General features: G+C 41.9%; 1 protein-coding gene across 9 annotated transcripts in view; it reads left to right on the top strand.

Moving 5' to 3' along the window:
- MBNL3 (muscleblind like splicing regulator 3) overlaps positions 1 to 12,255 on the top strand; it is a 193,373-nt gene that overhangs the window by 141,302 nt on the left and 39,816 nt on the right. For 3 of the 9 annotated variants that reach the window (XM_069746944.1, XM_069746948.1, XM_069746943.1), the window contains exon 5: positions 9,723 to 9,776. The exons of the other annotated variants lie outside the window; for them this stretch is intronic. In XM_069746944.1, the coding sequence (XP_069603045.1) occupies positions 9,723 to 9,776 (54 nt within the window). The remainder of the gene's footprint in view (positions 1 to 9,722; positions 9,777 to 12,255) is intronic. 9 annotated transcript variants of the gene reach the window in all.

The following is a 12,255-nucleotide window of genomic DNA, read 5'->3' as shown; positions in this document are numbered from 1 at the left end:
TCATGTATGTATTTGTCTTCCTAAAACATGTCTGACTTGTATATCCATCATATCATTACTAATACAGTGCGTTTTAAGATCTTCCTTATTTTCTTATAGCGGCTGCCCATAAGGCTCAGGCTGGGGTACTCGCCTGGCTATCTGAGGACCAAGCGTGCCTGGTTATGTAGTGATGCCTACATGATGCCTGCATATTGCTGATAACTAGGCAGGCTTGCCTTTCTTGGATCTAGAGAAGCTGGATTTTTAAAAATAAATTGTTGCATTTTTGTTTACATCTAAAAAATGCAACAATGGATCAATCACCCATAAAACACCCTAACGAAACCTTAGAAATATCACATAGACAGGGACAACACAATTATTCACCATGGAGGTCATATGTGACAAAAGATCTAAAAACAGTGGTGAAACATGTTGGATTTTGTTTGTATCTGTACTGTATATGGTCTATGCTCATAGTATGTTTTTTAGCTAAAAGAAAAATATATGGGATCTTACATCTTAATATTCCCATAAGTGTCCTTTCAGAGGAGAATTTATGGATATGTGAATATCATAAAATCACACTTGTGATTTTATGATATTCACATATCCATAAATTCTCCTCTGAAAGGACAATTAAGGAAAGATTATAGTATGAGACCCCATATATTTTTCTTTTAGCTAAAAAACATACTATGAGCATAGACCATATACAGTACAGATATGAGCAAAATCCAACATGTTTCACCACTGTTTTTAGATCTTTGGTCACCTATGACCTCCATGGCATCTTGTGGTGAATAGTTGAGTTGTCCACTTCTATGTAATATTTCTAAGGTTTCGTTAGGGTGTTTTATGGGTGATTGATCCATTGTTGCATTTTTCCCCCTAATGGTCTTATTAGGACCATCACCTTTCCCCAGCAAGGATGACAGGGCCCTCTTAGAAGTCATAGCAATTTATGGACCCACTCCACACAATCAAAGCAGGACCTTTCCTCCAGTACTCAAACCATTGCCCTTGCTCACAGTAGTGCTTGCCCGACCCCATCACAGCTGTGTATTATTTATTATTATTCTTCCCCATATAACGCCATTAATTTACGCAGCTCTTTACAAGCATCATCATCACTCTGCCCATTAGGGCTCACAATCCACATTCTCAATCAGTATGTCTTTGGAGTGTATGAGGAAACCGGAGAACTCGGAGGAAACCCACGCAAACATGAGAAGAACATAAAAACTCCTTGCAGATGTTGTCCTTTCGCTCCTCATTCCATATGTGTGCTGATTGGCCTGCCAAAATAATTTTTTTCCATCCTGAAAAAATTATAGATCTACTAGAAAAATCAAATGCTTCATTTTTTTTGGTTACCTATAGATCAACTGTATAGGCCATAGATGGTCCAAGTACAAGTATTGAGGGAGGACCACTGCTCCAACTCATATGCAGGGGAAATGGTAGCAATCAAATTTACCAATGGAGCTTTGGTCTCCTTACTAAATGACCGTACAGTTAAGATAAAGTCTCATAGGAGTCAATGTTAATTTTTAGACCTTAACAGTTTAATAACAAAAAAAAAAAAGTTTTGGAGGAATTTGAGATTTCTCATATGCTGGTGAATTCTTGTCCGGTAATTATGACCTTATTTTATCTCCCAGAGTATTTAATTTCTAGGGGAAAATTGTCTTAGGCTTTATGTATTTGCTAGAAATTTTTAGAAAATCCTTCTTAATAAGGTTTTATATTATTTCTCCATACATCACTTGGGTTTATAAAATGTATTGATTATGAAGAGACATTTGTGTTTTGTTCTCCATCATTCACATGGAATGTCGTCTGCACTTTTTTTGTAGCTGTTTATCGGCATAAATTGCTTTTCATGCAACATAAAGCAGCAGCCCCTAATGTTACCCGTCGCTGGAGTTATACATTATGTTAATATTCAGTCCCCAATCACTGAGTTTGAGGAGCAGTAATGAGGAGCTGCTTTATGAAGATAAGACAACCAATGAGTGTGGCCATCCCGGAGATGAGACGATTGCCGCGGGTGCCGGTACTGATAATGTTAAATTTCTGTTCTTAGGCGCTGCTTCATTTTCCTTGAAGGGAACTGAATTATTACTATGTCATACATTAATTAGACATGTCTGTCACACCAGACGATACTCTGACATATTAGTCCCGTTTTAGCTAATGGAACCGGTTTCTAAGCCGGAGGCACTGTGTATGGTCTCCATCTTCCCTAAAGGGGCATAGGGCTAGGCGTTATTTTTGAGACCTCCACCGATCACTAATACGATGGGGCAAAAACACTCAGACTTTGGGTTTGTAGTTAAAGAAAGCAAAACTCAGCTAAAACTTTGGCCTCCGAGTAAAGGTTCATTCAGACTGACATTTTTTTTTTTAACATTCGAGAAAAATTATTTTGTTCACAATTTTGAGAATGGTTGAGAAACAAAGAAAAAAATGGTTTTCTCCCTTGTCCTTGTAATCTGAATGCTGTCCGATTTTTCTTTTTCTTTTAACCCAGATTTACCGATTTGCATTGTCGATTTTGATGTGCCATTTGGTTCAATATAGGACAGGTCTCCATGATCTTTCACGGTTCACAAAAAATTGGGGATTTGAATGCCCTCATAGACTTCACTATATGTATGTGTTCTATTGACAAAAAATGGACGTCTGCATGAGCCCTTAGGCCTTGTTAAGAAAACATTATTACTTTTGTTTTGTATGAGGAAAAAATGACTGTTTTTCATCAGTATGCTGGATCCGATTTTTTTTTTCATTCTTTGTCCATGTGTCCGTTTTTACCATTAGTGTGGCATTCGTTTTTTAACTGATGAAAAAAAAGGAAATTCCTAACTGCTCCATTAAAAAGTCAAAAATGGACGGAACTCAGACGAGACATGGATGGGATCCAGTCTAGATTTTTTAATTTATTCGAATTGAATTGGGCGAGTTTGATAGGTGACTTTTTTTTTTATTTTTTTCTGCTCAGTAAATACACACATGTGACCAGCCTCATAGACTATAATTCACAATTGTTTGATCTGTGAAAAACACAGAACACGCACTTGAAAAATGGATTAGGTACTTCTGTCCCCTTAATTTAGTGACTGGTGGGGGTCTTGCCATACCAAACCAGTGATCAGAACCGCGGTCATAGGTCTCTGACATTTCAAAGGGTTTTTGTCTCTTTTTCAGGTATGTTACCACACGGCATTTTTGTTGCAGAACTCACGGTAAATATTGCTGCTAACGTTTTTGAAAAATTGGTGCACTTAAGCCACACAATTTACCCCTTGCATTGTAAAGGAGGAGAATAAAGAAGCCCTCCTCCTCCCATCAAAGTTTGTGTCTTAATATGTTGCAGTTATCATAATAAATAGCACTGTGAACTTACAGTTGCTCATTTTTCCTCTCTACCCATAATTCTTCTCTTTTCTCTGCTCTATATAGAAACAGGAAGTCTCTTGTCCCTGCATTTATCATTCCCCTTTTCAGCTTGTGACTTAGCCGCTTCCCCCCTCCTGCCATAGATTTTTGCAATGACTCATGACTTGTGCACAGAAAATTGACCTCCTGTTTCTACATAGAGCTTAGAAGGATTTAGCTAGTCAGTTATTAATCACTAGATGGTAGCCCGATTCTAACGCATCGGGTATTCTAGAATATGTATGCAGTTTATTTATGAAGATTTTAGAATAGGGCCGGCGTCACACTGGCGTATTGCATCCGATGCGAGATCATCGGATGTGATATGCTAATGACACTCGAATCCTGCTCGCAGCAGAGCAGGAGCCGTGTATCATGCGTCTGTGCTCCGATTCTCTCGCACAGGGAGGATCGGAGCACAGCTGCGGAGGAGGCGGAGAAATGAATTTCTCCATCTCCTCCATTGCTGGGGTCCGCTTATAGCGCACATCACTCGGATGATATCCGAGTGGTGTGCGCTGTCTCACTCGCACCCATAGGCTTATATGGGTGCGAGTGAGCCGAGAGTTTTCCTCGGACCGAGACAATCGCAGCATGCTACGATTGTCTCGGACCGAGGAAAACGGCCGACAAAAAGTCGGCTGCTGGGAGCTGCCCCATAGCTTAACATTGGTCCGAGTGCAATGCGATTTTTTTTATCGCATTGCACTCGGCCATTTAAAACGCCAGTGTGACGCCGGCCTAATACATTGAATACACAGGATTTGGCCGGCCGCGACCAATTAGCATAGCGTGGTTCAAATCCCGCGCCAGACTGTGCCTGTTGCTGATTGTTCACGGCCGGCCACGTAGTATATAGCACAGCCACGTAGTATATAACAGCCCACATAGTAAATAGCACAGCCACGTAGTATATTGCACAGCCACGTAGTATATTACACAGCCACGTAGTATATAGCAGAGCCACGTAGTATATAGCAGAGCCAGGTAGTATATAGCACAGCCACGTAGTATATAGCACAGCCCACGGAGTAGATAGCACAGCCCATGGAGTATATAGCACAGCCACGTAGTATATAGCACAGCCCACGGAGTGTATAACTGCCCAATAGCATATAACACAGCCACGTAGTTTATAACAGCCTACGTAGCATATAACACAGCTCACATAGTATATAACAGCCCACGCACGCTGTATATAACACAGCCCACGTAGTGTATAACACCGCCCACGTAGTGTATAACACATCCCAAGTAGTGTATAACACAGGCCACGTAGTGTATAACACAGGCCACGTAGTGTATAACACAGCCCACATAGTATATAGCACAGCCCACGTAGTATATTGCACAGCCCACATAAAATATAGCAATGTGGGCATCATATCCCTGTTAAAAAAAGAATTAAAATAAAAAATAGTTATATACTCACCCTTCGTTGGCCCCCGGATCCAGGCGAAGCGTTTACTGATGCTCCTCGCGCGCTCCGGTCTCAAGTGTGCATTGTGATCTCACGAGATGATGACATAGCGGTCTCGCGAGACCGCTACGTCATCATCTCGCGAGATCGCAATGCATGGAGCGGTCACCGGAGCGTTGCGAGGAGCGGTAAAGGCCTGTTCTGGATCCTAGGGGCCGACGAACGGTGAGTATATAACGATTTTTTATTTTCTTTATTATTGTTAACATTAGATCTTTTTACTATTGATGCTGCATAGGCAGCATTGATAGTAAAAAGTTGGTTACACAAGGTTAATAGCAGTGTTAATGAAGTGCGTTAAACCGCGGCATAATGCGGTCCGCTAACGCTGCCATTAACCCTGTGTGAGCGCTGACTGGAGGGTAGTATGGAGCAGGCACTGACTGCGGGGAGTAAGAAGCGGCCATTTTGCCGCCGGACTGTGCCCGTCGCTGATTGGTCGTGGCTGTTTTGCCGCGACCAATCAGCGACTTGGGATTTCCGTTACAGACAGACAGACAGAAAGACGGAAGTGACCCTTAGACAATTATATAGTAGATGTGATTTCATAGCCGCAATGGAAAAGAGAAGAATTATCTGGGTAGAAAGGCAAAATGAGCAACTGTAAGTACACAGTGCTATATAATATGATGATGCCAATATATTATGATAAAAACATTGATAGGAGGAGTGATGCTTTAAATCTGCGTAACATCTTCTGTGATGACTGACATGTTGCAGATATTCTTTAAATTGTTGCTACTAAAATTTGGCTGTGAATTTTACAACCCAAAATGTGATTACTCTTAAAAACTCAGGCACATAGGCATACTACTAATCTGTGGGGCACAGATTTGTTACATGATGCCCATAAAAGCTTTTACCTACCTTAATATTTTTTTATGGATGTTGTGAGAATCGACAAAAAAAAAAAAAAATGTGTGTGACTTGCTGCACTGAATCATCTACTACTACAGAAATGTTCTTCTCCAGAGCTTTGACTTCTAGTAGATACTGCAGTGTTCACAGAGCAACTTATGGCCACACACGGTTCCTACCGGCCTCAGACACACAGTTCCTACCGGTCTCAGACACATGGTTCCTACCAGCCTCAGACACACGGTTCCTACCGGCCTCAGACATAGGGTTCCTACCGCCCTCAGACACTGGGTTACTACTGGCCTCAGACTTACAGTTCCTACCGGTCTCAGACATAGGGTTCCTACCGGCCTCAGACCGGCCTCAGACACGCAGTTCCTATTGGCCTCAGACACAGGGTTCCTACTAGCCTCAGACTTACAGTTCCTACCGGTCTCAGACATAGGGTTCCTGCCGGCCTCAGACCGGCCTCAGACATGCAGTTCCTATCGGCCTCAGACACACGGTTCCTACCGGCCTCAGACACACGGTTCCTACCGTCCTCAGGCATAGGGTTCCTACCGGCCTCAGACACAGGGTTCCTACCGGCCTCAGACACAGGGTTCCTACCAGCCTCCGACACAGGGTTCCTACCAGCTTCAGACACAGGGTTCCTACCAGCCTCAGACACACGGTTCCTACCGGCCTCAGACACACGGTTCCTACCGGCCTCAGACACGCGGTTCCTACCGGCCTCAGACACGCGGTTCCTACCGGCCTCAGACACGCGGTTCCTACCGGCCTCAGACACGCGGTTCCTACCGGCCTCAGACACGCGGTTCCTACCGGCCTCAGACACGCGGTTCCTACCGGCCTCAGACACGCGTTTCCTACCGGCCTCAGACACTGGGTTACTACTGGCCTCAGACTTACAGTTCCTACCGGTCTCAGACATAGGGTTCCTACCGGCCTCAGACACGCGTTTCCTACCGCCCTCAGACACTGGGTTACTACTGGCCTCAGACTTACAGTTCCTACCGGTCTCAGACATAGGGTTCCTACCGGCCTCAGACCGGCCTCAGACACGCAGTTCCTATCGGCTTCAGACACACGGTTCCTACTGGCCTCAGACTTACAGTTCCTACCGGTCTCAGACATAGGGTTCCTACCGGCCTCAGACATGCAGTTCCTACCGGCCTCAGACACGCGGTTCCTACCGCCCTCAGACACTGGGTTACTACTGGCCTCAGACTTACAGTTCCTACCGGTCTCAGACATAGGGTTCCTACCGGCCTCAGACCGGCCTCAGACACGCAGTTCCTATCGGCTTCAGACACAGGGTTCCTACTGGCCTCAGACTTACAGTTCCTACCGGTCTCAGACATAGGGTTCCTACCGGCCTCAGACATGCAGTTCCTATCGGCCTCAGACACAGGGTTCCTACTGGCCTCAGACACATGGTTCCTACCGGCCTCAGGCATAGGGTTCCTACCGGCCTCAGACACAGGGTTCCTACCGGCCTCAGACACAGGGTTCCTACCAGCCTCAGACACAGGGTTCCTACCGGCCTCAGACACAGGGTTCCTACCAGCCTCAGACACATGGTTCCTACCGGCCTCAGACACATGGTTCCTACTGGCCTCAGACACACGGTTCCTACCGGCCTCAGACACACTGTTCCTACCGGCCTCAGACACAGGGTTCCTACCGGCCTCAGAAACACGGTTCCTACCAGCCTCAGACACACAGTTCCTGCCTGTCTTTTAGTCTCAGTATGACACTGTACGTCTTTCTGTGCTGGGGACAACTCGGGTCATCGTGCTTATCACCCTCATCACAAGCATGGCCAGTGCTGCTCAGTATATAGACGTTGATATAGGGAGTTGACATCTTCCTTCCTTCCTGTGCTCTTCAAGATCAGTAATTGGGAACTGAATTTACAGACAGTTACAATTTTGTGCTTTGGGAATCCACCACTAAAGGGTATGTCCATATTTTGACAATCATTTTTTTTCAGGCAATTTATAGAACTAATCTCCATAAAAATTTGAGTAACTTTGTTTAAATTAAAAAAAATTCCAACTATAATAAGTTAAAAATGTATTATAGTAAAGAGCTGGATTAAAAGTCCTGTCCACTACTAGGACGACCCCTTCTTGAAGTAAATGCTTCACCCCGATAAAAATAAAAAATCTATACTCACCTCCCGTGTCGGCGCCATCCCAGCGTTTGTCAACACTTGCGGTCCCGGGACTCTCGTGTGGTGTTGTAACACGTGGTGCCTGGCGCCCAATCAGTGCTGGTATCACTGTCTCCCCCCTTCTTATGGATTAAACATAAAGACGAAGTCAGAGATTAGGACTTCCTCTTCATGTTCAATTGGATTGAGGCGGAGGCGGAGACAGTGATACCAGTGCTAATTGGGCGCCACACGAGAGCTGCAGGACCGCGAGTGCTGACACCGCTGGAACGGCGCCGCCACGGGAGGTGAGTATAGGCTTTTTATTTTATCGAGGCTGAACATTTAGTTCAAGAAGAGGTTGTCCTAGTATTGAACAGCCCCCTTAACAATTCTTCAGGCTTCAGGGCTGAACTCTCAAAAAAACACGGCTTTCTGGAAAGTATAAATTTTACACACTTGGCACAGTATTTGATGTAAAACAAAAAAAATACCACTTCATTATAAAGCCATGTTCCCACAGCAGAGAACGCTGCATATTTTTTCTGTGCTGAAAACCTATTCCATTTAATATTTCAACCAAATGGTTTCATGAAAACTCATGTATTGTATAGATGTGTTTTTTTTCTTTTTTTATTTGTTTGTTTTTTGTTTTTGTGTGTGCATTTTTTTCCCATAGAATTCTATGGGGAGCCTGGAAAAAAATGCATATAAAATCACAATTGTGTTTTAAATGCAGAATCACAACATTTCTGCAACATTACTAAATAAATGCATTAAAAACCTCTGCTGAACCCGCTCACAGGAGTGCATAGATCAGACCATAATAATACCATGTTTTATCAGATAGTACACAGTCGGACCAATGTTATTCAATGGGGCAGTGCTGATGCATTATCTTTTTCACTGACAGAATCTGTCAATGTGAAATCAGAAGACTCTCACAAGACAAGTCTATGGGTCCGTGGAAAACATTGGCGTGCAGTCGGATGACATCTGAGTGCAGTTTGATTTCCGCAGACTCACAGATTGGAGAAAATAAAGAAATTCTGTTCTCCATCTTCTCCTCAGCGTGCTCTGATTTTCTTGTCCAAGAGAATGGTATCGCACAAAGCTGATCAGAGTGTGATCGGTGTCATTTGTATAATCGGCCCCAGAGAGAATCTATGGCCGTCTGACTGTAGCCTTTACACCATGCCTTAAAAAAAAAAACAAGAAATAAAAAAGAAATAATTGTTACCGATTGCTCTTGTGTATTTAGCTGTGGCCGCCTGCAGGAAAAAAAAAAAAAGCAGCATTCTCACAAGTGGGAACATGGCCTAAAAGCTCAACTAAATGATGTATGTGATAACGAGCTTGTTCGGCAGAACTATGAATACAGCTCTGAAGGATGATAATAATAAAAGCTGTAGGTCTAAATCAGAGGAAGATAAATTCACGGTGTAGTTACAAAGCTGCCCAGTTTTTTTTTGTAGATTATATTCATCGACAAACTCTTAAGTGGACATACCCTTCGGCGTAGTTTTGTCCTTTTTTGAAATCTTTATATCTTGGGTTGCTGCTTTTCATAAAGCTATAATAAAGCCTGTTGTATTGTATTCCAATGCATTAACAATAGTCGTCATCACGTGCATGTCTAGCTATTATGATACAGTATATAATGCATTCTTTTTTTTTTTTTTTCTTTTCACCTGTCCACCATGTCGCTCTTCTTATGACGCACCTCTGCTTGCTGTTTATGTTGTTGTGCTTGACCCCTTTTGGCCATTGCCATCATGTGCTCCCTGCCTGCTAATTAAGACTCAGCCAGCTGTTCCATCACTGAAGCGACCCCTCAAGGCCACCCTTGACCTGGTACTTGGACCTATGACCTTCTTGCTTTGCATGTGACCATCTTTAAGTGCATGAATTTCCCTTAACGAACATGTTATCTACACGATTATATACATTTGATAATGTCTCCTGGTTTGCAGCTTGTTTGTTTTCATTTCACAATAGTCCATAATGGTATATATGATTGTAACGTCCCATCAGTATTTGATCCGCTCACACACATTGGAGCGAAATATATATTTATCTGTCTCTAGTAATTTTCACATATTCGTTAACTATCTATTTACAGTGAATAAAAAAGTTTACGCACCCTTATTTACATACCCCCAAAAAATCAAGAAGAATACTTTCAGAATATTTTCCACCTTTTAACATCACCTATAATCTGTACAGTTCAATTGAAAAACAAACTGAAAATTTTCCGGCTGGAAAAAAAGGAAAATCAAGAACTAAAAATAATGCTCGAGCATAAATTTGTACACCACTGCACAAATACTTTGTATTTATGACCGCAATCAAGCGTTTTGGGTCTATCAGCATGGTGCATCTACGCAGAATAGACAATTTTCGCCCACTTTTCCTTGCTTTAGAGAAGCCATCCTATGGCTGAACAGGTTTTGATGCAAAATTGCCTGATATTTGGAATTGTTCAAAATTCCCTCTACCTTGATCAAAGCTCCAGTTCAAGCTGGCGAAAAACAACCCCAAAGCATAATGCTACCTCAATCATGCTTCACTGTGGGTATGGTGTTATTTTGGGGATGTGCACTATTGGCTTTACACTAAATATACCTTTTGAAATTGTGGCCAAAAAGTTCAGCCTTGGTCTTATAAGACTGTAACACATTTTCCCACATGCTTATGTCAGACTTGATATAGGTTTTGGCAAAGCATAGTGGGAACTGAATGTTTTTTTTTTGTAAAAGGTTTCTGTCTTGCCACCCTACCCCACATGCAGTATTTAATGTTGCTATAGGTCTCTTGGCAGCCTACAGGAACAATTTTTTTCTTCTCTTTCCATCAATTTTTGAGGGCCATCCGGATCTGGATATTGTCACTGTTGTGCCAAATTTAAGACACTCCTTGATCACTGTCTTCACGGTTTTTCATTGTATATCTAATGTCTTGGAAAACAATAAGCCATGGCCTCTAAACAGCTCACAACACAGCAAAAGGATCTCATTCTTGAAAATTATCAGTCAAGAGAAAGGTTATAACACCTTTCTCTTGACTGATAATTTTCAAGAATGAGATCCTTTTGCTGTGTTGTGAGCTGTTTAGAGGCCATGGCTTATGCTGTAAAATACTACTAAGAAAATAACAGGAAAATCCTACTAGAGCAGCTAAACTTTATATGTAGTTAATCAGAATCATTGTAAGTGATGGCAGCAATGTACTGATTACTATGTAACATGACTATAAATATGGATAATTCTGAACTCCTGCACATCCCTAATTATAACAGGGTGTAATATTTTAGTTTTGATATTTATATTTTCCTCCTCAACATGACTTCAGTTTGTTTCTCAATGGATTTGTATAGATTATGGGTGACATCAAGGGTAAAAAAAAAAAAAAAGTTCTGAAATGATTTCTTTTTATCTCTTTTTTTTCTTTTTTATGAAAAATAAACTGGGATTTTAGGGATGTGTAGATTTTTTATATCCACTGTAACTATTTAGTTATCCATTTCTGGAATCAGAGAGATATTATTCATTGATAGGTGTCTCAGTCTATCATAACTTATCTGATGTCTACCGATAGAGCTAAGTATCCGACATCTATCTACTGTATCTCCTTCTCTCCTCCTTTACATCTTGTTTTAAATAATTACTAAAGAATTAGAAATGCAATGTATCTGTCTCTCTTATATCTATGTACTGTATCTCATATCCATCTAGAGTATCTGTTTGTCACCCTTATATACATCTTCTGTAGCTAGTTCTGTATCTGCCATACACTTGACTGCAAACCAGGCGTTTCACCATCCGCAAGCAGTGCCCAGAGGTTTACTTTGCCCATTCCTTTCTTCATGTCATATTGTCTCTCTGTGTATTAGACTCCATTGCTTTCTATCTATTGGTCTTGCATCAAGTGATCGGCTTCATTCGCTGCTTGGTTGTCTCTTTTTGCACCAATACGGCATAATCTTTTTTTTATTTGTTTGCCCATGATCTTATGACCTCATATCTGGGCAAACATAATACTGCTAAAATCGACGGGCCAACACTATCAGCTCATTGATCTATTTTTTTTATATTAAACTGCAGCGATGTCAAACTTAGTGCATGTCCAATACAATTGTTAATCTGATAAACATATGTTTGTGGGCCACAGGATATCTACGTAATATAACAGGCTTTTTACAGGTCAATGTTTGATTATTCCATGAAACTACTATGTTATACAGCTACACATAGCATCTACTCTACATCCAAATGTATTACTGCCTAAATCATTGGCACTTCCATAATATGTACATCAAAAAAAAAGGGGGAAA

This window comes from Ranitomeya imitator, chromosome 2, assembly GCF_032444005.1.
Source record: "Ranitomeya imitator isolate aRanImi1 chromosome 2, aRanImi1.pri, whole genome shotgun sequence".
Classification (NCBI taxonomy): domain Eukaryota; kingdom Metazoa; phylum Chordata; class Amphibia; order Anura; family Dendrobatidae; genus Ranitomeya; species Ranitomeya imitator.
Note: the sequence above shows the minus strand (reverse complement) of the source record. Positions and strands in the feature narration are given on the sequence as shown.